General features: G+C 30.1%; 1 protein-coding gene and 1 non-coding gene across 7 annotated transcripts; one reads left to right on the top strand and one right to left on the bottom strand.

Moving 5' to 3' along the window:
- Positions 1-10,301: 10,301 nt before the first annotated feature.
- TRNAN-GUU (transfer RNA asparagine (anticodon GUU)) lies at positions 10,302-10,375 on the top strand. Its single transcript has one exon. It is a non-coding gene; the product is annotated as a tRNA-Asn (tRNA).
- Positions 10,376-12,641: 2,266 nt separating this feature from the next.
- DFC (DHFS-FPGS homolog C) lies at positions 12,642-26,700 on the bottom strand. Of its 6 annotated transcripts, none has more exons than XM_020346468.3 (17): positions 26,434-26,691; positions 26,261-26,346; positions 25,448-25,638; positions 24,997-25,062; positions 24,582-24,691; positions 23,780-23,840; positions 22,390-22,473; positions 21,182-21,238; positions 19,913-19,973; positions 19,662-19,708; positions 19,428-19,505; positions 16,553-16,711; positions 15,825-16,163; positions 15,457-15,535; positions 14,937-15,092; positions 13,358-13,557; positions 12,642-12,936 (listed from the first exon to the last, which is right to left on the bottom strand). In XM_020346468.3, coding segments are annotated over exons 1-17 (1,836 nt in total). In that variant the 5' UTR covers positions 26,436-26,691; the 3' UTR covers positions 12,642-12,876. The 6 variants fall into 6 exon arrangements, 5 of the variants coding, with proteins under 5 accessions (XP_020202057.1, XP_020202071.1, XP_082916692.1 ...); XM_020346482.3 differs by having other exon boundaries at positions 26,501-26,690; XM_083060566.1 differs by having other exon boundaries at positions 15,825-16,154; positions 26,434-26,688.
- Between the last annotated feature and the right edge of the window lie 1,255 nt (positions 26,701-27,955).

Raw genomic sequence — 27,955 nt, forward strand, 5'->3', positions numbered from 1 at the left:
GTATTTAACCTTATTATTATTATGTTTTTAACTAAAAATTCAAACTAAAGAGGTTTAAAGAAATAGACAGCTTAATATTTAATCAGCACATAAAGGAACGGCTACCTTATAATGGTTTAATAGTAATGTTTCTTAACTAAGGGACTAATCCAGTAATAGAAAATTATATCTCCTTATAAAAAATATATAACAAATAATTAACACGAACTTATTTTAATTTAGCTATAGTTTTGAATTTGAACTGTAATATGTAAAATATTTTGAAGCAGAAAACGATTTTTCAGGATAAATTTAAATATTTAATAATAAGTATAATGGAATAAAATAAATTAATATGGAATGAAATAATATTAATTCTTTATTTAGATTTATAATAAAGTGGAATAAAAAATTTATTCTAGTTTTAAAATTGAATTATAAGGAAATGCATTACGATTTTACTATTATTATATTATCCTCGTTTAAGCATTTAAAAAAAAAAAATTAAAATGCAATTAAAAAAATCTAATAATTAAATGAACTAAAATGTAGTCACGAAACCGTGTATTTGAACAGTCAAATTATACATCTTGTGTTTTCACTGCTTATTATAAATTATGTAATGAACTGAAAACTGATTTTTGAAAGTCAACAATGTGAACTTTTACATGATTTATAATATATTTTTTTTATAAATAATCGATTTTTTTATTATACAACTTGTAAGAAAGTAAAAAAAAAAAAAATATATATATATATATATATATATATATATATATATATATATATATATATGATGTACATATTAAGATCGAGATAGTTTATAAATAATAAAAAATTCACGATCAGGATCGATTTAATAACGAGACCAACAAAACTCTTAATTTACGTTCATTAAAAAAAAATATATTAATATTTATATAATTTTGTAAGATTTTATAATTTAAAAGTCACATTTTACATTCTTAAAAATTCACTTTAAATAGTCTATTTCTAAAAGATATGCAAGTATTCTTTTTTAAGACTCATCTTTGAAATATTTTTATTTTTATCAAAAAAGATTATTGTTAATTTAAAAGTAAACCTCATTTTAAAATTTATTATGAATCACAACTTAAGCACACATGTTGTTGTATAATGAATACATCATAATGTTTTTATAAACTTTTGTGTAAATTACTTGTATTTTCTTTATAAAATTTTGTAAATAATAATATGATTAAGGATTAAATATATTTTTAATTTTTAAACTTTTATCAATTTTTGTTATTAGTCTTTGAAATTTTTCTCTATATAAAAAATTTAGTCATTTAGACTCTAGATATCAAAATGCTAACAAGAAAAAAAGTTTAAGGACTAAAAATGAAAATAGACAAAAAGTTTAGTGACTAAAATTAGTAAAACAAATTGTTTAGAGATTAAAAACTAAAAATTAACAAATTTCATGAACTAAAAATATATTTAATCATAATTGATCATCAACATTTACTATTATATATTATTATCGAAAAAAGGTTTTGGATCTTATACATGTCACTTAATGGAAAAAAAAATTTCGTGCTCAAAATTATTTTCTTTTATTTATCTCATCTTGTTTTGAAACTACTCTCCCAAGGCAAAATTCCATCACTTTTTATTAGTATCATATTATGATATATTAGCTTTAATTTGTTCTAGTGAGTCATTTTGGTCTTAATTGTAAATTTTAGATAATTTTTATAATTTTTTCCTATTTTGATATTGTTTCTTGTGCAGACCATATCTAAAGCTCCCAACATTAGATTTGGATGTTCTTGGTGTTCTTGGAAAGATAAGAGGGAGTTCTACAACTTCTCTGTTTTGAGCAAAGGGCAGTTTAGATGTTAAGTGACCTAAAAGTGCATTGCAAAGTTGCATTGTATTTTTTTATTTTTAGAATTTAATGTTAGGATATGTTTAGGATGCAATTAGTTGATTTAGTGGATTAGGCCTTGCAAATATTCTAATCATGCCCTTTATATTTAAGTATTAATAGATGTTGTGAGACTTGTTATATACACTTTACACTCTTTTTTTAGATTTTAGAGTTGTTTCCTCTACAAACTTCTCTAAATTCTGTCTTCCCTCTCTTCTTTCTCTCTCTCAAAATTTTCTCTTTACATTTTTCTACACGAAAGAGCTGCAACGTTTTGATGAAGATGTGTAACTAGTCTGTTCATCCGATGGCAGGTTTTATGAATTACAATAAAATTTGAGTTCCCGATCTATTTTTACCATATGAATTCTTTTTGTCTTCTTATTTGTTTTAAATCTATTTTTCATTCTTCATGATTATGAATTTTGTTTTAATGGATCCGGATCAAATTTGAAGATTAATTTTGGATCTAGATCTAGATTTAGATCTATACTTAAAATAACCTAAATTGCCTAAATCAACAGTTTACCATTTTTGAATTTCAAGGAAATTATGAAATCGCGATTGCATTTCATGTTTTTATTAAATTCAATATATCTAGATTTAGATCTACATTTTGATTAGGTTTGTGTTGATTTAGGTTGATTGAGAATTCGAATTATAATTTGAACCGTGAAAAATTTACCGTAACGATCGAAATCTTGAATCGATGTAATTTTTTATTGAATTTTTTGTTTGTGTTTGTTATATTCTAAATTCTATTTTTTGTTCATAAAAATCTTTCTATTTATGTGATAATTTTGGATTTAATTGGCTTGTGTCTTCGAGAAGAATGACCTAGGCAGTTCCCTATATGTAAGATAAAAAAAAAGCTTAGAATATCAAGAGAATAACCTGGAATCCCTTGAGACAATTTGAGTTTTTAATGATTACAAACATCTCTCTAAAAAGCTTAGAGTGTTTCTAAAACGCATTTTATAAACAACAAGAATGCTTCTTTTAAGTTTTTCAAAAGAAAGCATTATAGATGAAGTAGTAACACATTTCGTCTTACACAAATTAGATGAAGCATATGATTTAGTGTTAATGTTATATTTATTTTTCATTACACTGTCAGATTATCCTTAAGAAAGCATTAATACTTTATTCCTTAACAAATCGAATAAGGAAGGATCCTCGAAGAGAACAAGAATTTTTAAAAAGGAAATATTAAATCATTGTGTCAAGATAGAAAGAGAAAATCTCAGATATCTAAAACAAAACACTAAAAAAGACTCCTCTGCACCAACTACTTTACGCTAATGCTGCCACACTTAAGATAGTCGCCTAAGATCAAATAAGGGACACACACATCTCTGGTTAACATTTAATGCTTGTATTAAATGCATCTACAACACCCTCTGAATAATAGATAGACGAAGTAACTCAAGGAAATTTGAACATTGCTACAACGGTCATCTTTCCAAAAGCTACTATATAAAGGAAAAATCCTCAAACAAATAAGACTAACCCTGATAGAAAAAGAGAGTAGCGTGAACAAGAAAGATGAGCACGATGTAAACTATAAAGTAAAAGGAAGTGTGAAGAAAAAGAAAAGAAAGCGCTGAGAATAAAATCACACAGAGAAAACTCACGCAGTGAGAAATACAAAGTTGATACTCTATAAAAAAAAATATCTTCATAGAAAATCTTGTATCTAGCTCTTTGTACTCCTTTTTGTGTTGTATCATGATAACATCATGTCTATAAGAAATGAAGCTATACTTGTAACTCTTATCAAACTTATTTGTAAGGGTTGAGCTTGGAGAGGCTTGTGCAAAAAAATACTTAGTGGTTGAGCCTGAAGAGACTTGTGCTAAAGAATACTTGGGTATAAGCCTGGATAGGCTTGCTGAAAGAATACTTGGGTATAAGCCTGGACAGGCTTGCTGAAAGAATACTTGGGTATAAGCCTAGACAGACTTGTTGAAAGAATACTTGAGTTTTAGCCAGAAGTGGCTTGTAAATAATACTTGTTGTTTAGCCAGAAGTGACTTGTAAAGAATATTTGTATCTTGTATAAGATAGTGGAACTCAATATGGTTGGATTCAAAATTGGACGTAGTCTCTAGATTGGAGATGAAATAGTATAAAAATACTTGTGCCATTTCGTCTGCTTCATTATTTCATTTAATTACTCTCTAGTACTTCGTTTGTTTGTATTCTTCACTCCCTCACTACAAAAAGCGTGAATTTTTATATACATTATTCAACCCCCTCTTCTAGTTTGTATCTTTCTCTCCAACAATTGGTATTAGAGCTCAACCTTTGACAAGGTTGAGCATCTAATAGTGCTAAAGGAAAAGATCCAAAATAGGAAGTAGTGAAGGACAATATCTACCAAAAGAACTTCTCTCACAAGGCCTCCAGCCTTTTATAGAGAAGACTATCCGTATTGGAAGGACAAAATGGAGATGTTCATCAAGTCAACCCAGTACTAGCTCTAGAGGATCATCACACAAGGAGATGTAGAAGTCACTAAGCCTAAAAGTCAATATACTCAAGAAGACTACAACATCTTGAACTAAATGCAAAAGCAAGATATATACTTGCTTGCTCCTTATCCAAAACGAAGTACCACAAGCTTTGCAGTTATCTTATTGCAAAAGAAATGTGGGAAGCTATCAGGATAACTTATGAGGGCATTGAAGATGTCAAACTCAATTGAGTTGCCACTCTTCAAAGATAATATGAGTTGTTCTCAATGGAGGAGAACGAAACCATTGACAAATGTTTGAAAGATTCCAAACAATTCTAAATGGGCTAAAATCCCTAAGAATTGAGTTCTTTTGAAGTTAAGGAATGTTACTTATTATACCAATACTACCAATTCCAAGAATTTTCCCTTTATTTTTATAACCATAGGCCACAAACCATCCTTCCTTAGCTTGTAGAAAGACAAATTTGTTCTTATTTTTAGTCATATGCCTTAAACATATTTATCTAAGTACCAAGAGGAATGTTTTGTTCTTACGCACACTTACAAAACAATTTAGAAGTTGGATTTAGGTAACCAATGTGATTTGGGTCCTTAGGAGTTAGTCACATTTGAGTCCATTTTTCAAAAAGTTTCTCATTTATTATCTCATTAATAGTTTGTGTTGGAACTTTATATATACTTTCTACACCTTTCCAAATGCCTATATTTTTATTTTTTTTTGGGTAACCATGGTATTAATACGAAGTATTCACCTCAAAGTAGTGACTAATCTCTGTCGGAAATCGTGAGTGCATACAAGATGGGTATTCTCCTCCTAGCATAGTTTATTCCATACCCAAGGTCAGGATTTGACCCTTGGACAACTTGATGAAGGGACATAAGTCGCTACCACTTGTGTCAAACCAATGTTCCATATCTTATTAATAGTTTGTTTTGGAACTTTATATCCACTTTCTACACCTTTCCAAATGCCTCTATTTATATATTCCATAAAGGTCCTCATTCTTAATTTCCAAAAAAGATAGCTTTCTCTGCATAAAAAATGAAGGTCTATTAATGAAGGTACCCAGGCAATTGATTCCCTACCATTTTCATAATTAATTTGATAAAATCTAGATCAAATTTCAAGATTCCAGCTTTGATACCAAATTTTTGGTCCTAATAAGGAATCTAGAAGAGGGAGTTTAAATATATTACCTATTATGAGGAAATTTTCAAAAAATTATGCTTAATTAGAATCAAGTATACAATAAATTCAATAGAAATTTAAAAGATCTTTTTAGAAAGGGGGTCCATATCACATAATTAATGAATAATGAGAATTCAAAAGATCAATAACTTTGAATATACAATTTACTCAATAGAATTCTAAATGAGATGTACAAAAGAAAGAATACCATAAAGGTTTATATTGGTTCAACCAAAACCTTGGCCTACATCCAGTGTTAGTTTGACAACACTACTTCAAAATCATATTGAAACAACCTAATGGAACTCTTTAGTGAACACATAGCCAAATTCACTCTCTTTGAGCTCCAATAGTCCACATGTCTTCTTGAGGCTTGATCCAAGTTTTGACCGAAGCAAAAGAGATGGAAGAAGGTATGGAAGCACACTCAAAGTCTCCCGAGTAAAGGAAGAACAAAACACATCAATACACTAGGAAGGTTTCCTTGTTGAAGGAATTTAAGGAAGATAGTTTCCCTAAGCTATTTGGCTTTGGATTCGAGAAAGAAATCTAAATGAATTTCTCACATATAATCCAAAAGTGGAGAATTTACACAAAAAATAGGCCTTATATAAAGTTAGGTGGCGTCTTGGAGAAGCTAGGTTGAGCCTAGGGTCAAGTTAAACCATGGTATGGTTTACTTGACTCCTAGGCATGCCAAATTTGAATTTAAATTCAAATTTGGTGTGGAACCTCCCTTTTCCATCTGCTACCATGTGCTCTTGCACCTAGGAAGTTAGGCTATTTCATTTAGATGTGATTTAAGAAGCATTTGGAGTTGAACTTGGTGCATGCCATGTGTGCCACCCTTGGCCCGTCACATGGAGCCCAAATTCAATTCAAATGACTCCCAAATTACATTTAAATGTATATTCCATTTCCTAAGTAGGCTTATGTCCTATCTAGTAGCCCAAATACACGGCCAAAGGAAGCCTAACACTACTTAGCCCAAAATACAAAGCTTAAAGCAAATACAAACACACTAAACATTTTCATGTAATAGCCCAACTAAAAATAAATATGGGCCTACCTCCCTCTAAGTTACCCCAACCTTCTTGGACTCTCCTAGCAATAGTTCTTATAGTTGGTTCCTTGGCCCATGCTCTTCCATTACAACCTAAGAGCTTCATAGAAAATTTCAAAGATCTAATGTGTTATAAGCTTTCTTGGTGTAAACAAAAAAGAACAACATTTAAACTCTCTCAAATCTTGATGTATAGCTTCATAAAAATGTTTCCCAATTTTTTTATTCTAGAGAAAATGAAGTTCCCTTTGTATAAAATAAAATTTATAATTGATATAATTGATTACAAAAAAACTTAAAGACAAATTCAATGAGTGTAATTGATTCCATAAAAGTGTAATCAATTACATTAGAGAGAAAACTTGAAATTTAATTAATTACAGGCTCTCTTGATTCATAACTGAAATAGTCAATTACCCAATAGTGTAATAGATTACATCAAGTCAAAATCTAGATCCTAGATCTATAGAACAAGATCTATAAATTCATCAAGAAAAATTGGATTAACATTCAACTTGATAATGATATGAACTTATACTCTTAAAATGATAACAACACACATAGCCCGAGGTTTAATATATTGCTACATTTATTACATGTTTGAAAGAAAAAAAAAAACTAAAAAGACCCTTAGTCTTCATGATCAATAATATTTGAGGCAATTGAACAATAATTATCCTTATTATGTAAATTTTAAATTTAAATTTATTAACTTAAAATGGTTAAGGTAATTTAACAAAAAGGGGAAAAAAAGTTAAATCGAAATTGGTAAATTTACCTTGAAGTAGGTGTTAATCATATAGAGAAATTAATTTTGTTAATGACATATTAAGATTGGTTCAAGATAAATCTATGACTATAGCTATTTTACACAGTATAATTTTATATTGACAAATTACAACTCTAATTTTGCTTAATTTGTATTCTACATAAAATTGTCGCATAAAATCATACAAAGTGTTGTAAATTAAATTTTTTTAGTTAAAATAAATTTAATTCTCTCTTATAATTAATTTCAATCTCTCTTTTTTTATGGCTAAAAACCTATTTTGGTCCCTTATAATAATTGTGTGTTTCAATTTAGTCTCACTTTTATTTTTTGTCTCAATTTGGTCCCTAATAAATTAATTGGTTGCAATGTCGGACTTCCGTCCAAATTATTTAGACGGAGTTAACTGTTGGCCACGTGGATGCCACGTGGAAGCTACGTAGATGTCACGTAGATGTCAAATTTTTGTCATGCATCTAGAACCAGAACGGCCCGTTCTGGTTTCAGAACGGGCCATTCTGGTTCCAGAATAATGGATATATCCATAAATTTTAAATCGTGATGACAATACTTATTCATATATTTGTAATATTAAAAATTTTATATATAATTTTTTAAAGTATAAATATATATTATAGATATTTTTTACAAGTTTTTATATCTACAATTATGATTAAGGATGAAAATAAACTAGGTCAGATTATGTTATATTATAATTTAACAGATTTAAATCTAATTTTTGTTACAAACACATGTTATAAATATTATATATTTATTTGTCATAGACATTTTTTTAAAATGTTTGGTTACATAACAATCTTAAAAACCTACTTAATAATAATTTAACACTAATAAAAACATATAAATAAATATGTTAAATCTTATAAAAGTTAAGTTTAATTTATTTATCATATAAAGATGTTTTTAATATGTATAAATTTTTACAAGGCTTAAATATGTTTTTAGTCCCTCAAATTTAGGGCAAATCTATTTTTGGTTCCTCAAATTTAAAATTGTTATTTTTAGTCCCTGTAATTTCAAAAAATCTTAATTTAGTCCTTATATTCAAATTTTGTTAAGAAATTTATCAAACATTATTGCATAAAATCTACCTATTGGTGTCCCTATTAGTGAATATCACATTAAATCCGGTTAATATTGCATAACTATCTTAATTAGTCACTTTCAAATATGTTATTGGTCACCTAAGGGACTAAAACAAGATTTTTGAAAATTACAGGGACTAAAAACAACAGTTTTAAATTTGAGGGACCAAAAATAAATTTATCTTAAATTTGAGGAATTAAAAACATATTTAAGCTTTTTTACAATTTTAATTTTTTTTTATCAACATAAACAATAAATAGAAAGTACAAAAGTTTGAAAAATATCAGATAAATGAATAACTCCTCAAAATTTATATTTTATACATACAATAATTTAAATATATATATTAGAATATAATTTTTATTTTTTAAAATATATTATATTTTAGATAAAAAATTGTGTATGTGTAAATGGTTTGCTTTTGATTTTTGAACCACACTGGTACACTATGTTGGTTGGCGTTCTGGAACGGCCCGTTCTGGTCTCAGAACGACCCGTTCTACTGCACGCGTTGGTGTTAAATAATGTATCTGGAACGGGTCGTTCTAGATGCAAAATTTACACACCATGAGTGTAACCGGAACGAGCGTTCCAGTTTCAGAACAGGCCGTTCTGGTTCCAGATGCATGACAAAATTTGACATCCACGTGGCATGTATGTAGCTTCCACGTAGCATCTACGTAGATTCCACGTGGCCAATTGTTAATCCGTTTAAATAATTTGGATGGGAGTCCAACATTACAACCAACTAATTTATTAGAGACCAAATTAAAACAAAAATAAAAGTGAGACTAAATTAAAACAAATAATTATTATAAAAGACTAAAATAAGTTTTTAGCTTTTTTTTTATTAAAACATAGTAAGAAAATACTATGTTACATATGATTATGAATTGAAGACTGGATGTAACTTTTTATAAAAAATGAATTAATATAAATTGCTATGTAAATCTCTGTGTGTGCGCACACACTTATAATCTTGCTTTAATTGTAGACACTTATAATCTTGCTTTAATTGTAGATTTTGTATGCATTTGAAATTCTTGCGCACGTTCTTGTTTGTTTTAAAAAAAAAAAAACTTGATTTTTGTGCTTGTTTGAAAAGAGAATTATCTAGAGATCAAGAAACTGTTTTCAATAACTAAGTTTTCAAAAGTATAATTTTTGAATTCATAAATAATGAGTGAATTAATTCTGCTATGCAAATTTTTAATTTCTTAAAGTTCTTTAAACATCAATTTAACCCTCCTTTTGGTGAGCCTTGGTTGAACACTTTCTTTTATTTCTTTATATTTGTTACTTCTTTTCTTAGTTAATGAACGATTGATATTATCTTTTTTATTGATTTAATCATAGAATACATAATCACTATTAAAATCAATGTTATTGAACAAATTTATATAATAGTGATAGATTGGAGTGTAAGGATCGTGCTTCATTGTTAGTTTTTCTTTTAATAAACATATTTAAGTTGAAAATTTTCTTAATTGTTAATCCGAATAAAAAGAATTAACTGAACAAATTTCACTAAAAATAATTACAGTACTAAATAATTTGCTCTATTATGACACAACTTCAGTCAACTCAAATAGTCATAGACATAATCTCACTCAAAAGTGCAATAAAACATGATTTTCAATAGCTAAAACAACATAGAAACACAAAAGCCTGTTAAAAAGCCCAATTTAATGTTCTTAAAAAATACCCCAGCTTAATGTGTGTAATGAAAGGAGTGAGGAAGAAGTGGGAAGGGTCCAAACTTAGAGGAAGAAATTGATGCAATAATATTCTAATATAAATCTTATATGTTACACGAACAAAGCTGGAATAGCTCAGTTGGTTAGAGCGTGTGGCTGTTAACCACAAGGTCGGAGGTTCAAGCCCTCCTTCTAGCGACTTTTGCATTATTTTTGTTTTTGTTTTTATTTTATTTATAATTTACACTCTTTCTGGTTCTTTAACCATTTTGATTTTGTTAACATTCAACCAACCCTTTTGTTAAAATTAAATATATTCAGAAATAAATTTTTGTTGTTAAACCCTTTTCATTTTATTATTATATGCGAGTTTTCAATCAGCCATTTATTAATATCGAGTAATGTATGTATTTACTGAGTTTAACTCAAATGATTAAAAATAGTTGCATATTCTTTTCAGCGAATCTTCAATTTTAGCTCATTTGTGAAAAATTAAGAAAAAAGCTTATCCGGTCTATTTAACCAAATTGACTGAAATATTTATTAGTAGGACAGATTGTTTAAGTCCTATGGTAAGACATTCCTAAATTCTTGTAGAATGTAAATATAAAGAGGAAAAAAACTTCAACCTAATCAAATTCATGATTCCACTTGTTTAGTTGAGTGTGTATGAAACAATGTCCTCATCACAATATAAGTCTATTTATAAGTGCTTCACTAAGAAGAAAATAAAAAATAAAAGAATTTTTTTTAGCCAACTAAGCTAAAATTAGCTTATAAGTTAAAAAAAAAATCTTTGAAGAAATTTTGAGAGAAGTCTTACATTTTTTTATTTATGAAAAGCTGATTTTAACTTTAAAAAATTATTTATTTTATTTCTTGAAAGTATTTTTTGACGAGATATTTATCCAAAGCTATAGCTTACATAATAGCGTTTGATTTCACCAATTATGCAGCCTAATGAGCATATATTTAAAAATAATATTTAGTGATAGATCTAAAAATTTTAAGTAGTAAAAATAATATTTATATACATAAATTTGAACAATAAAAATGTAATATTTATATTGTAATCGTTTTTCATGATTTTTTTATATTTTAAAATTTGAATATTTTGTTCATATCTAATACTATTAAAAATATTTTTATATAAGTAACTAATACAATCATTCTATTATTCATTTTTCATCTTTAATAAATAACTAAACTAGTTTGTATCAAAGACAAAAATAAAAAGTAAAATTCTAGTCGTATGAAAGTGAAACTTGGAAAGTCTAAAACTTGAAATATGTATTCAATAATATTTTATACTCTAACTTATTTATTTTTATAATACTATAATAATATTGTTTGACGGAGGATGAAGAAGTGAGATATTAGTTAAAATTTATGTTATTTTCTTTTTAAAATATTATAATATTTTAAAAATGATTAGGGTGTAAAAAGTTAACCAGAAGATTGAAGAATTAATGATGTTATTGTACTAGGATATGATAACTTAACTTTTATATATTATTGAAATATAAATTATTAGAGGAAATAATATAATATATGATGTTAAGAAAAGTTGAAAGATGAGTTACATCAACTGCAGTCAAATGACGCAACAATTACTTCTGTTTTGCTTTTAATGGACATGAAGAAAAAGAGTAGCAATCTCGCATAATTGATTTCAAGCATTTTAGTATTTGATGAGAGATAATCCACATTAAATTAGAAAACATGATTTACTTTCTAAAATATTAATTTTGTGTAAAAATTTCGATATACACACATCCAAACCTGTAAACAAACACAAATATCTATCCTCACCCAAGTTTTACTTTTAAACATTTTTTTTTAATCTAGACCGTGTATATCATCCACCAAGCCAAGTTTATTTAAGTCAAATAACAAAAGTCTTATTCCGAATATTTAAAAGAATTGGATACTCAATTTTAAACATATTTGAATCCAATTACTTTATTTGTTTAATTTATATACCAATTATCTATTTACTTTTGTGTTATATATCTTTTTTTCCCCATGGAAAAAAAGAAATACAAATGAACTGCAAGCAAAAATTACATACATAATTCGTTTAATGAACATTTAAAAATGTAAACCGATACTCGTAAAAATATGAATCCTAATTCCAAACTAAACATTTCCCTTCATTTTTTTTTTCCAACTCTGGTATGTCGATCGGCTTTGAATAGCATGAGCTAACCAAATTGCAAATAAAGGTTTTGGATTGCAGAAATTATCATTATTTTATCGAAATAAATATTAAATATAGTTTTTGCGTTCTGTTATTTCGTCATTTTCCTAAAACCTCTAGAAAAATCATGGTTTCCTTTTTTACTCTATCCCGAGTCTGCCTAAAATTATTAAGGGTCAAGAAGTATGTATTAAAAATAATTAGTATCACAGTATCAAGTGATAGTCCTAGACTGAACTATCTCAAGATTAGCAATGGAAGTCCTTTAATATTGGTTTACCAACTCAGCCTTTTGTCTTTCCGGCGTTTTTCATTATTTAGGAGATGCTGTGAAAAATAGTATGCTCATATAAGCTCAGATTTGTAAAGAAATATATTTTCACACCATTGAGCAATCACAGAAGCTCAGTAACAGCTTAAATGATTGAAAGAATGACAATATTTTGGTGCAATAAAAAGTTTCCAAAGGCAAGGTAAGCACTTCTCTTCAATTTAAATCTCATCTTTTCAAGAGCTTTAGTACATCTCCAACAAGATGCAGTGATCCTGTGACAAGAACCTGCAAGCATTGATAAGAATTGGCTTTTAGCATGCACTTAGTACAGGGTATGGGGATAGGTAAAACAAAAAACACCATTCGTTTTCAAAAAGGGAAATTATAGGCACCAGTGGTTAACCAAAATAATCCATCACTGGGGTTTCAACACCGTTAATGAAAAAATGGATAAGGCAAGGAAAAGAGAAGAACAAACAAATCAACCCAATAGAATAAAGTTGACTGTCAGGAACATGAAGGTAGAAATGAGACACCTTTGCAAAATAGAAGAGAGAAAAAAATTTGATTGTTTCTTACTGGCTTAATCGGATTTACTAGGATGTTCCCAGTTCAAGAGAAAAATTTGAGATTTATAGCATTAAGGAGTATCCACCCATTAGCCAAGTCAAATATAAGAACCAAGTACCATCCACGTTATTGTTACCTGAAGTCTTGTGGAAGGGTGTTCTTTGGCACAGTCCCGCAGCCATTTTATTGCCAATGGCAATGAAGGTATTACTGTACTGCGTGGAAGATAGTTACGAGAAAATCCACTGCTTGAAGCATTATCGTAAAGAAACTCGGGAGGTGGTAAGATCTCCTTGCTATCTATCTTGAAATCTTTTTCAACTGACGTGGTCATTTCTGCAAATAATGCACAAGTCAGAAAAGTCAAGCTTTGTCAAGAATGCTTGGTCCTCTAAGCCAACAATCTCAGCATGATCTTAAGGAATTCTGCTATGAGCTGTCTAAATAACTTCAGGCAATTTTCTATCATTACATTTATATTTATCTAGGCATAATCCAAAGCCTAATTTTAAAGAACTTGATCATAGCAATCGCTGTTGAATTTTACAACTTGAAGTTCCACAAACATAAAACAGTATCTTGTGTCTCATCTTTTGGTTGAATTTCCATTGGAAATATTTTCAACTTTGTTTAAAAGATAATATGGATGTTGAAGGAAGACCAGCATAATAACTAAATAGCTTTACTCTTTAAATTCTAAGAATGAATATTTCAATTGATTATTGCAAATGGAGGCAGGAGATGATAGGGATAGTTAGTTGGTGAGAATTAGTTTTGTGCGGGAGAGACCAGGCTCTTGAATTCCTGGGAGTTCATTCAGTCATTCTTGTAAAATTTAACGTTGCCATTCTACTATCACACTAATACAGATTGGAAATTGGTGATTTTGATTTGACCAATAAAATCTCATTTCATTCTAGATTTTATCCAGTTTCTATCAGTTGAGCCTCAGAAAATCATATAACGATTACTGTGACAATAGATAATGAAATTAAAGAAATTGATATCTGGCTGTTATTGATAAGATGGGTTAGGGAGGCCCGAAAGAGATAAAATTAAATGGTTAAAGGACTTTATATGTTGGTCTAAGATATTTATCTTGTAATTATATTGGTTTTATTTTACTTTTTAAAATAATAAGATGTTGACACATGGATAAATATTATCCATTAATTGACACATAGCAGCATTATATAATTTTATTCCTCTTTATATATTATCATCAATGAATTAAGAAATTTCAGTTTTATATCTTAGCTTTTATGTAGCATTTTATCTTGTCTCATAGTGCCTACCGAAGATACTGTAAGGCTACAATAAGAGAGACTACAAGGTAAAAATAATAATGAAATATTTCTTCATTCATTCATTGATGATAACCTCTAAAGAGGAATATGGTTATGTTACCCAATGTCAATCAATGGATAATATTTATCCATGTATCGACATCCTATTATTTTAAGAAAAGTAAAAATGAAAACAATATAATTAAAGATAAAATATCTAAGACCAAACTAGAAAATCCTTCAACCATTTATTTTTATCTCTTTTTTTAGGCCTCCCTGAGCCCATCCTATCAGTTATTGCCCCTTGATGCTAAAAGATCCATTTGCTATATGAAAGAGACAATATGACCAAGACAAGCATAATGACATCACCGCCAAGGTTCCTAGAGTGGTAAAGAACATGTTACACGATGAAAAGATGGGGCATACCTTTCCCGTGCATAATCTTCTCCCAGATTCTTTGGAGGTTAAATTGCCATGACAGGTCTATGCCATGGAAATCAGATGAAATAACTGATGCACCAGAAGTAACCTTACTATACTTCGACATATTTGGGACAAAAAGTGCTCTTGAGAAATGAATACCTACGGAAGGTTACAGCATATTTTGAATGCATTAGTGCAATGCAACTCATAGGTATGCACACAAAATCTCAGATAGCAAAGTAAGAAAACAGGTAGAACCGCTTGGACGTCATTCCTTTTTTCTATTTTTTTTTCTTCCAGCAGATCATCTAAACATAATGTAGCGTTTCATATAGAATATATTGGAAACACATTTCTCCACCATATGTCAAGAGGGTCTACTCCCTTAACTGATATCCTTAAACCCACTCACAATTTTTATGTGTATGCAAAACAAGGTAAAGTAACGAATTGAAAATAGCTTTTTTCATTACAAAGTAAAAGTAAAAAATTATGAGATGTTTGAAGCAGGATTCAGGAATACCTGAAGAAGCACAGGTACTCACCAGCCGTGGAAGCAAAATATGGGGATTTCTCACATCTAAGCAATTGAATAGAAGAATCTACAATTAATCAATGCTGAGTATCAGGAGGTAATTATTAACTAAATAGATGACCAAAAGAACTTCGTGTGATACTATGTCAGATTCAAGAAATCTCAACAACAATGAATAATATAAAATATAAAACAAGTAGTGTTGAGGATTGCATTAATATAGCTAGTTGAGAGTGACAAATCTATTTACTTAAAAATTGGAAAAGACATATCTGAAAAAGGATATACTATGTTATCACAACAATGGTTAAGCTCCAGGAACAGCTGAAACGATCAACAATTTTAAGAATACCTACCCGTCTAAAAGATTTCTCAAACTGCTCCAAGGTCTTCCTTTCATGTAGGATGTGACCATTTTCTGAAAATTCCTCTGCATTTTTTAGTTCGAAAGACAAATCTGATGGAATTTCATATTCTCTTACGGCATTAGAGAACCACTTTGCACAAGCCTCCATGCTCTCTGGACTATGAGCTCCATCCAAATAAAATATTAACTCTCCACCACAATTTTTGGACAAGATTTCTGAGCAGTCAGAATTCGGATAATTGTCATAAACAATCTGAGCCCTTCCAGAAAAATGAGCAGTTGAAAGGCCTCTAATAAATTCATCTGGCAAATTTGAAACCTGAAAATCCTATTATACAGTTAAAAATGGGTGAAAATGGTATATAATGAAGACAGAGGTATATAAATATATCCTTGAATTGATACCTTAGATCATCAAACAATTAAAGAAAAGCATGTGGAATAATCTAAAAGTGGAAAAAAATTATTAAAAAAAAATTGTTACACACATGAAATGAAAAGAAAAAAAAAAAAAACTGGTTAATCCATCCTAAAGTATTAAAATCTGACTCTGACAAGTGACAAGGGACTCATTCTAAAAATTCTTATAAAAGACACATAATTGCTGAAAGCATAATTATTGGCAATTGATTATAGATTCTAATGCATTATGATTTACAAGGCCTTGCTTAAACATTTACTTAGATACATGTATGAAAAAGTAGAATTTTAACTAACGTTTTGAAATTTTTTTTCCCAGTTTCCTGTTCTCTGAAGCCAGCATCTAGAAAGTGAGACTGCAAGAGCAGCATTATAGAATTGGTGATCACCAGATAAACGAAGCTTTAATCCCTTCATTTGTTTACAATCAAAAGGTTCAGTCACTTCCAGTGGAACCTGTAGCCATTGAAAATAGGAAAATAATTAATAGCATTAAATTAACAGTAAATAAGCTCATCTGCTCATGTGAGGTTGCACATGCTCCTGCATGCTTGTATGATTGCTGGCCTATATTTTCCTACTAAATCAGTTCTAAAATACAGGGAGTAGTTGATTGCATATGATTGAAAGGATGAGAAAGATAATCTTTCAGATAGCCAGACCAAGGCTAAATATGTATTTTCATTAAAAGGTTCAGTTTATTATTTCATTAATAATTTATTTTTTAATTACAAACATAGTTTTAAAGTTGATTACATTACCAACATTAGTTGACACAAGCGGTAACAACTTGTGTCCCTTAAACAAGTTGTTTAGAGTTCAAATCATGACCTTAGGTATGAGATAAATTATATTGGGAGGAGAAAACTCGTTTTGTGTACGCTCACAATCTTTGACAAAGATTATCACTACTACTAGCAGTAGATACTTTGTATCAATATCATGGTTAAAAAAAACAAAAACAAAAACTTGTCCTTCAAAACACCTAGAAATTAGGCATGACAATTAAATTAGAACTCGTGGGTATATGTTTGACCACAATCTAACTTTGATAGTGATAACTAATGATCAAGGTTGTCAAACTCTTGAGTTAAGTAGTAAGAGTTTATGATCCAACGTAGAGAAAACAAGTAAACTCTAGCAAACTCTTTTTCAGATAAACTTGGTAAACTCTTTTTACTAGTGTAAACTCTTATAAACTCTCAAGTCAAGAAACTAGTTAGTGAGTTTGAAATCAAATGTAATTTTTTCTCCATTAACTCCAAAGTGTTAGTGTTTTACTATGACTCAAATTATTTGAAGACATCAACTCTTTTTTTAAACATTTTCACTTTAGGACTACTTTTTTATGAAATTAAATATAATTTTAATACTAATGTACTATAGCACTTCATTATTGTAGTTTAGTACTTTGCCTTTTTATGGAGTTGAAATGTTGAATTATTGTTGTATTAAGGGTAGTATGTTATATATATATATATATATATATATATATATATATATATATATATATATATGTCACTAATAGGTTTTTCAAAGTTATTTTTATAATTGATAATAAGTAAACTCTTACAAGTTTAAAAGTCAAGCCTACAAGTCAAGTCTACAAAAGTTCCATGAATTTACATAAACTCTCAAATTTGACAACCTAGCTAACGATAGAAATAGAACACCACTGGAATTTGAGATTAACACACACTAATTGAATAAAAAATTAAAGAAGCTGTTCCAGAGTTTCAACAACTCCTTCAGAGAATAACCCGGTTCAAAGAACTTCCAAATGCACTCTCCCGCTCTTTATTTTCATATTGTGCATATAATATATGAAAGTTACTTGATCCTCCTACAAAACCTAATAAGTTTATATAATGGCTGCTCCTAGAAAGACATAACTGAACTTAATAACTGTCTATTATCACACCATACATAAAATAAGTGCTATTAAAAATACATAACTGCTCCCACAGATCTGCCACAAGACAGATTTCTATGTCCTACACCTCTTTCCAGAATAAACCTTCTAAATGGGAGGTTTCTTTGGGCTTGAATCTGCAATTGACCATCCAATCAATTGAGATTTTGAGTTCCATCGACCTATTTTGACTGGGTTTAGTTTTTTCCCGATTTAGAAAAGGAGGGACAAGGATAGGTTTGGGTATGTAACTACTTGCACTGCTTCCAAAACCATACATGTCCTGCAGTCAAATTTTCACACACACACATATATATGTTAGGATTTTAATCTCACTATTTCTTATAATTATTGAAAATATAAAGTAATTATTATTATAATAGTTAAATAATTTAAATTACAATAATAATAATAATAATAATAATAAATAAATAGTAAGGTTGAAATAACACATTTCATTAAAAATATAATTTAGTTCATAAGTTTCTTCTTTTTAAGATTTTTCTTGTCTATTAATTTTTACATTTTATTTGAATTATATATATACATATATTATATTATATAACTTGAATTTAGAAAAATAAAGAGTGGGATGAGTATCTGGAACAAGATGGGAATGCGGTTGAGTTTAAATTTTTTATCCCTATCTTTACCAAACCCAACCCCGAACTTGCCTTGTCCTTGGTGGGGGCAAGGACAAGGAGAACAAAACCTGCCCTGGACTCCCCGTCCCACCATTGTCATGCCTACTAAATATCATAACAAATGTATGGTATAAACAAATGGCACCTCCAAGCTTTTTATTTGAAGAAACATCATTTTATTCCTCAAGTCATTTATTATATCACATGTAAACAATGTGAGATCACAGGCTAAAATCCTGGAAATAGCATTTCTGCTTGTGGGGGTAGGGCAGCATACATCAGGTGGGGGCATCATGCACTGAGCTGTCATTTATACACGTAATCAAAGTATCACATATATACAGTAACAGACCAAGCTCAAACTAGATAAAATTCAGATCTTTAATTAATCTAAATTGCAAAAAAGTATCAAAGAATTTGAAGTTTTATGGGTTTCTAGCAATATTTTAATAAACAACATCCCGAGTCAAGGTGAACATAGGAGCTTCTGACCATAAGAACTCTAGATATGTTTTTATCAAAATAATCAAAGAATTTGGCATATAGATAAAAACTTCATAATGCTCTCTCCTTGAGGCAATATATAATAGTTGATAGGATTGTGAACAATGATTACCATGAGCTCCTTGGCCCTCTCAAGGATAACATCCATTGCTTCAGGAGGCTGGGGTACTGTGAAGGCAGGAACTTTAGGCTTCAAGAACAGGGAACATCTTCAGAAGATAAGGCAAAACAGGAAGTTGGGGACATACAAATAAAATAAGTAGAAAAAAATAAAGTACTACAACAAGTAGCATATTTCCATAGAAATCAATGTGCAAGTTTGGTTGGTTGAGTAAAATTTGAATACCTTAAAAATCCCTGCCTTGTGTGAAGCTATCTGTTCAAGAGTATCTCCTGCATAGTTTTAGTAATTTAAATACTTTTTTCCATATTGTGGTCAATTTACTGTTGTTGAAGAAAAAGCACAACAAATAAAGATAAAAAAATGAGAGTTTACTTAGATGATGGAAACCACTGTGCCACCACTGGAACAAGTCAAGCTTAAATAATATGCAAAGCAACAGAAAGAATTTTTCAGAAAGTCTGAGACATACGCACCCAATATCTCAGTATGATCCATGCCCAGAGAAGTAATGCCACAAACAGTAGGTTGCTTAATCTGCAAGTTCATAATCGTTTTGAAATGTAATAATCATAAATCATTTGCTATAGGTTAAAATTTCTTTAAAAACTTTTCTTTTTTTAGTTCAAGAGAATATATTAAACAAGAAATATGGTAATATGATCCTGGAATGGCTAACCAAGGAAGGACATGATGATCATTTTTGGATTGCTTTTAAAGACCTTGGAGGCCAAAAAAGAAAGCTCAACCCATTTATTTGCGTGAAGAAATGGAGCTAACTTGTAGAATGGGAAATTTGGCACTTGGTGCTTGTAAATAATCTTGAGATGATTTTGTGCATGAATCATTTCAAAGGAATAATGCTGTTAGAAAAATTAGAGACAAAATTAGTGACTGAAAATAGGTCTCTAAGTTCTTTACTTGAGCCAAAGTTCTTTGGCTGAGTAGATTTTGCTCTCTAACTTATCAGAGTTTAAATTTGTTGAGTGAGAAATCTTTCAGCCGAGAAAATTTTCCTCTCTATTTCCATCGGAGTTGAATTAGCTGAGCTCTTTCGGCTGAGCCAGAGTTTAAGTTTTGGCTCAATGAGAGGCTTTCAACTGAGTGAACTTTGCTGTCTAATTCCATCAAAGTTGAATAAGCTAAGCGAGTGTCTTCAAGCTGAGCCAGAGTGAGTTTTCTCTGTGAGAGTCTTTGGCTAACTGAATTTCGCACTCCGACTTATTAGAAATTTAATTCACTGAGTGAGCATATATTGGTTTAGCGAATCTAGCACAACTGCTACTGTATTTTGAATTTCTTTTTGCATGTCAAAAGCTTTTAAAACTTATTTGAAAAGCCTTAGAATGTCCAATACACTTCTAAAGACACTATTTGTATATATAGGCCTTTCCTAACCTTTTGTAAAATCTTTAGAAGTCAATATTAATTGAGACTCTTGAAGAGAGAGTTTTCTCTTGATTCTTGTGGAAGAACTTGGTTCTTATCTAAGGTTGAATCCTTTGTGGCAAATCTTAATCTGACTTATCAAACTGCTGAGTTTGTGGCATTTCTAATTCTTCTCCATTTTTCAATTTTCTGCTGCATTCATTATTTTCTTGTAAATGCAAGTTTGGATTTGATGAACTAGTTGCCAGAAACGATAGAAATTGGCCTTCCATGGATTTGGAATGCATCATATTGTTAACAACAAAAGTTAAAGAATAAATCTATGATACCATACATCAAAATGATCAAATGCATACCACATTAGTTGAGTCTTCTTTGCCTCCAAGGCCAACTTCTATAATGGCAGCATCAACCTATGAATGGGAACCATTTAAATGAAATATTTGCAGTGAAGGAAAAAGTGGAGAAAAGAAGAGGGAACCATTAAATGAAATATTAGCAGTGAGGGAAAAAGTGGAGAAAAGAAGAAGAATAAAGAATGGCAACATAAGCAGATAAGAAAATGTTCATAAGAACTTACACTACAAGTAAAAGCCAAAAAAATTGTACGAAGTGGGAGCACATTATACTTAAAGGTACAGCATACAAAGGTAAAAGTTGGGCAAGAATTCTTGAATCAAAGCATAATATTTCATCAAGATGAAAATATACATATAGGAACAAAAGAATGTTATTATGATCCAAGAAAATAGAATATTTGTAGGATTTCATCTTTGACTATTAGCAGGTGATGAAACATAGTTTTCAGAGCCATTCTAATTTCAGAATCATCTTGATAGAATTTAGATAAATATCACATGCTAGAAATACATAGATGCTGAGATGAAAAGGTAATCCGTTCATGTATTGATAGAAAGAAAGCCTTATAATGAAACAAAAAGAGCTCAGTAATTTACAATTCATTGTATTTTTTACTTAAAAGAGTATGTAAGGTAACAAGCAGTGGTCTCGTTTATGAAAACATTTTACCACAAAGAAGTCCAGAATGCAACAAGCATTCTGCAGGGAAATAAAGGTAAAGATGTATACTAGAAATGACATAAGAACTATTTTATAATTAGAAAGACTTAAGAACAGGCACTGAAATAATATGAATGCTTGGGAAAATACTCCCTCAGCAGCTTTATTTATAATGATAGAATAATAATCAAATTAATTACAAGATGCCTTGATTGTAGGGATGAGATAACAATCAGATATATAACTGATAATGACGAAATACAACACATAAATCTAATCAAATCTCATCAAGCATTGACAAATTGGTTAGTTTGCTACTGCATTATTCAGAACAAATTTAATCTTGCACCTCCAAAACAATAATACAAGTAAAATAATTTCATAAACATTATTGGCTGGTGGATTATGAAAATTTGATCCAGAATATGACATTTTCATCACATCAAATCTTTCACATTGACTTCTGCAAACAGTGATATCTACATCAATTTTTCAAGGACATTTTAGCAAGAAATTCAATAATAAAATGATACGCATTGTTTACCTGTTCAGATATAAATATTTTGAAGGCCAATATTGTGAGAAACAGAAATAATGGGGGCATTGAAAGCTGCTCTGTTGTATTTTCCTGTAAAATTAAGCTTCAGGAATTGAGAATCTGCCACCAAAAGATGTCATTGGATATATTCATGTTACATTGTTTCCAAATGGTTCCCAATATGAAACAAATATTTAATGATTAAATTTGAAATATGCTGTATGGAAGTTACAATATCTTATCAATATCAATGGACAATGAAGGAAGAGTTTTTTTTTTTTTTAAAATGAAAAGACTTATATTCTGCTACATAAGCATCCAAGATCCAAGTATAATGTCCAGTCAATTTTGTAAAGTGGTTTAACACAAGAACTTTCACTCTGAAACTAGGAAAAAAATTGTAAGCAATAATAGCCATGAAGCTTGCTTTTCAATCAAAGACACATAGCTCTCTCCCTTTTGATCCACAAAACTAAAATAGTTTAGGGTATTTCAAAGATCTAAATAGAATAATAGAACAGGTATTTGATAAAACCCTTAGCACTAAAGTGAATGATAATATTGGAAAGTACCACATTGTCTACCTCAATTATTGGGAAGTGGTTTATATACATGTTGGATAACTTCACTTAAGCCAATTGGTTTTAAGAGGGAAACTAATATGAAATCACAGCCTAAAGCCTGTTTTCATCATTTCTATAGTTTCCACTGAGTATTGCCTAGTCCGCCAAGAATCTATGGAAGGGGTGTTGGAAAGTCCCACATCATTTGCCTTAATTATTAAGATGCAATTTATATGCTCTTGGGAAACTTCACTTAATCCTATCGGTTCTAAGATAAAATCTAACAGACAGGAAAAGGAATAGCAGCAGTTGATTAAAGGCTATTGTGAGTAGTATCTAGTATGTAAAGGAAATATAATGGGCTCATTGGGAGGGTGCAATAAAACCTACTTGCTCACATGACAGGTGGGGCAAGAAACAGATTTGGGTAGTGCGGGGTAGGATAAAAAAAAAAAGGAGCGACAAAGGGTAGAAAAATTGTGAGTGAGGTTTGGGAAGGGAGAAATCAACCCCCTTGAAGTGCTTGCAGTGTCTCTACATTTCCATTTCTGTTTTGTTGATATTTCCCTTCTGTTCTTTATACAAATCCCCATTGAGATGATATCATCTCAATATCAGCCAAAGTGAAGGGTCCAGCCTTTTGCCTACACTGAAAGTGAGCTCTGTTTTCTATTTTGTATGAGTATATCATCAGAAGGCCAACAGAGAAAGGCCAAAATTACTCTAATAGCCGGTTCTTCTAAAATACAAGCAATGATGGTGCTTAAAGCAGTGCTTGGATCTAAGATAAAAAGTAAGTCCAAGAGTCTCTTAAAAAAATTAATAAATAATACCTCCAATCGGTTCCAACAATCCCAGAAATACTGTAAAAACTTGTCTTCAGATATGTCAATCCTACAGAGAAAATAACAACTCAAGTTAATCATATGCAATTACAAAAATAAGTGCAGAAGGCAAAAATTTCAGCAAAACAGCTAAATAAATTGGCACCAATTATTTTTTATACCAGTATACAAAATTATATTGCAGATTCATATTTCCTAATCTAGCCCTGCTTTTCAGAAGGAAAATGTCATTGCTTTTCATCTTAAAAATAGGTAGCCTTAGTTGCTTTATCTCTTTGAAGTTTGAACTTACAATTAGGTGATGGCTTTATTAACAAGATAATGAGTGTACTGGCCAATAATGTTTAGAGATGCTCACATGGATTACCCTCCAATTCTTCATGGACAAAAAGGTATGGTATTTATTAATAAAGCATTGTGAACATTTATAATAGAAATATGTTACAGCAAAGCAGTTTATCTAAATGCAATTTTTTCACAAGATATTACTACAGTAAAAAATAAGAATATACTGAAGTATAGATTTATCATGTATTCTTATACATCTAGGTTCATTGTTTTGAGTAACAAGTTTTGAACTTTTCTGTATGGTGGTTTACCAGGATCAACCATATATCTGTGCTGTACATTCATGCATTCTGGGAAGGGAGACATAAGAAGAGCGTGTGTGAGAGAGAGAGAAAAAGAGAGACAAAGACATAAGAAGAGTGTGTGAGAGATCAGAATAGATGAAAGGAATGCTGATACAATATCAGCTATTCTAAACAAGTTAGTTCATTCAATTACTAACCCATCTATACGAAATCGTTCACGCACATCAATTAGGTGAGGGGATGTGAAAACTCCAGTGCGAAAGCCACACTCCTTTAAGATTGCCTCACAGAATATGCATGTTGAACCCTGACAAGTAATCCATTAATAAAAGAGGAACTGAGGGATGAATATGAATATTAGGGATGCGTTTTCTGTCATGTCAGATACCCAACAACTGTATCAAATAACTATAAATTGATTAAATATCTGTTGTGTAAACTCATTATTTCAAACTTCATAAGACAAGCACCATCTTATTTAAAAGATATATATAATGTTGATAATAATAATTTGTTCATGAATCTTGAAGCAAAAAGCAAAATTGACTTTTCAACAAACAGATAATTGATAAAAATGAACAAAAAAAAAATAACAAATTATGAAAAGGGTACCTTCCCCTTTGTGCCTGCCACATGAATAATGTTGAGCTTATTTATATCTTCTTCCAAACCCAGTATCTGTATAGAAGACATGCATTTCATTTCCTACTGTTCAAAGAAGTCTCCTGAAGCTTTGAGGCCAGGCCTTGGAAATATGATGAGAATCAAACAATTCAAGGAACATTTTCACCTACTAGAAGTGATTTCTAAGAAATAGAAAATTTCCCTAATTGGTAAAAAACATAAGAAATTTCAAGTCTGCTGAGTTCCAGTCTCACAAACCATTTTCTCTTTTGTTCTATTTTCTTCCTTATTTTGGATTGGGTGGATAGCTTGGGAGTAAATTAGATTACACCTCCATAGCCAACCAAGAAAAATCAATGCCTAATTATGAGTCTAAAATCACATACCACAATCTGTCACCATTATGACTTCAAAATTCTTGGATAGTTCAGCATATTACCTTAAGATACAATGACATCATTTCTAATTTGTTAGCAATTGGTGGCTTTTCCCCACGCCTTTGCCGAGTAATAAGAGATGAAATCTTTTCCATGGCAGTTTCATATGAAGACAACGGGAAATTTTGCAATTGTCCATCGGTATTGCTTTCCCTTTCAAAAAGAACATCAGATGACGCTTTATACATAAATCCTAAAACATCAAGACACGATATTTTCAGAAACTCAATAAGCTTTCCCAAGCCCTGCAGTGTGACATGGGTACAGGTTCCATTCCATGCTTTTTCAGTAAAATAGGGCCTGAATAGGTAAACTTCTTAGAAGCACTTTTTGAAGAGAAAAAGAGGAAAGAAAAATGAAATAAGTTTCTCCATAAGCTAAAATTAGCTTATGCATAAACTAATTTATAGAAACTCTCTCCTATTAACTTCTCTAAAATATCACTTTTAACTTCTATATAAGCTAATTTTAACTTAGAGAGAAACTTATGTTAACTTTTCTTCCTATTTTTCTCTCCAGAAAGAGGTGCTTATGGAGAAATTTATCCAACCAGGCTTTAAATAGTCTCATAATAAAAAACTAGAAAAAGATTGTTCAAGTTGTTCAAGTATGCAACACCACATCACAAAAGCTAAGAAGTAATCAACACATGAAATTGAATAATAGAAAAACAAAAATTGATGACTAATACGTCAAAGAAAAGCAATGCTTTGAAAGGAATCAAATTCAACAAGCATACACCTCGTAAAGCATTATAGTAAAATAACAAAAGAAATCAAAACAGTTCTAGTAATCAGTTTGGAGCAAGAGCTTACTTTGTCCCATGAAATTATGCATGCTTGTAAATGCAGGTAAACAAGAATAAACTTTGCTAGTAGTAGTTATCATCTGTATACTAACCCTGCAAAGAAAAAAACCACCACAACTAAAGATAGCAAGAACAAAACGGCTACGCATTGAAGAGAAGAGATTATTATATAGTTTTTACATCTGAGATGCATTACAGAGACACGTTTCGAATTGAAGGAAGGGGAGAGAATGGTTGAGATGCTTACAGAGAGTAGAAAAAGAGAAGTTATACTAATCTGAATTGGTGGGGATGGAAGGTAAACGTGAAAGTGAAATGATAAAATGTGGGTATGCTATTGGTTGGGCATAGCACTAGCGGCAATGGATCAGCGCAACAACACCCTCTCGATTTGTATTACAAAATCAGGTTCACGCATTTAGGATTGGACCCTTTTTTTTTCACCCGCGACGGGTTGCAGTTGTTTACAGAAACGGACAAAAGTATTTTGGTCTTTTAGAAGTAGTTTTGGTATAATTTTCATTTTTTTTATGAATATTTTATGATGTTGGTCTATATATGTTTCACCTTGATATTATTACCTTTTTTAATTATTTATACTTATAAGTTGTTTGTTTCATCATTAAAAATATTATAAGAAACTCTTCATTTTTTCTATTTTATTGTTTTCTCTATCTTTTTTCTCTTTTCTCCCCATTATTTTCACGTTATAGTTTATGTGTGTGTTTGCTTTCACTCTCTGTCAACTTAGACGTGATTTGGAAAAGCAATTATTAGTTGCTTTTGGTGCGTTATGACGTGAAAATGTTAAAAAACGTAGATCACAAACATAGTACCAAATAAACATTATATTTTTATGTTGATTTTCATAATATGTTATTAGCACGACCGTCTCTCTCGTATTCGTCGTTTACATTGTTGTTATTACAATGTGCAAGGAATGTTTAAATAAAATTATTAAATCTATCATATAATTGTGACCATTTTAATCTCTTAATGTTGGAGAACGATCCTCTATAACCCTAAATGATACATCTCCAAAAAAAAAATCTTAGTCATTGATTATATTTTGATCATATGGTCATGATTCATCCATGAGACATAAGCTCCTTTCACCATAAAAAACACATAGGTACGAAACTATACAACAAATTATATTCAAGTCGTATTCTTGAATTCATATTTCAAGGTTAGCATGTCTCATTGATTATATTCTTTTATACATTTGTTTCATATATTGTTGTATAACATATGAATATGAAATGCATTTAGATGTAATTAGTCTTGAAGATACTATCAAGAAAATAAATTCTAAGAATATTTTTATAATATTTTTTTTGTCCATTAACATAGTTCATGTAGTGTCCCAAAATTAAAAATCAAAGACTAATCTATGTTCATAGAATGTTACTTCTATTGATCAAACATTATTTTAACACAGGCGAGAATTGAATATGAAAACATTAAGTCAACCCCTTGTGTGTAAATTGATTTAGTAAATATTATTAATTAAAAAAATATTAAGATTTTTTCTCTCACCAAAAGTGAGAAAATAGTACAAAGTGGAAAGGAGAGAATAATTCCCCCTATAAAAGTGGAAAAAATAATGGAAGTGAAAAAAAAATTCTCACTAAAAATAAAAAGTTGTGCAAAAAGTAAAAAAGAAAATAATTCTCACCAAAAATGAGAAGTTATGAGAAGG

Source organism: Cajanus cajan, chromosome 7 (genome assembly GCF_000230855.2).
Source record: "Cajanus cajan strain Asha chromosome 7, NIPB_CcT2T_4, whole genome shotgun sequence".
Lineage (NCBI taxonomy): Eukaryota > Viridiplantae > Streptophyta > Magnoliopsida > Fabales > Fabaceae > Cajanus > Cajanus cajan.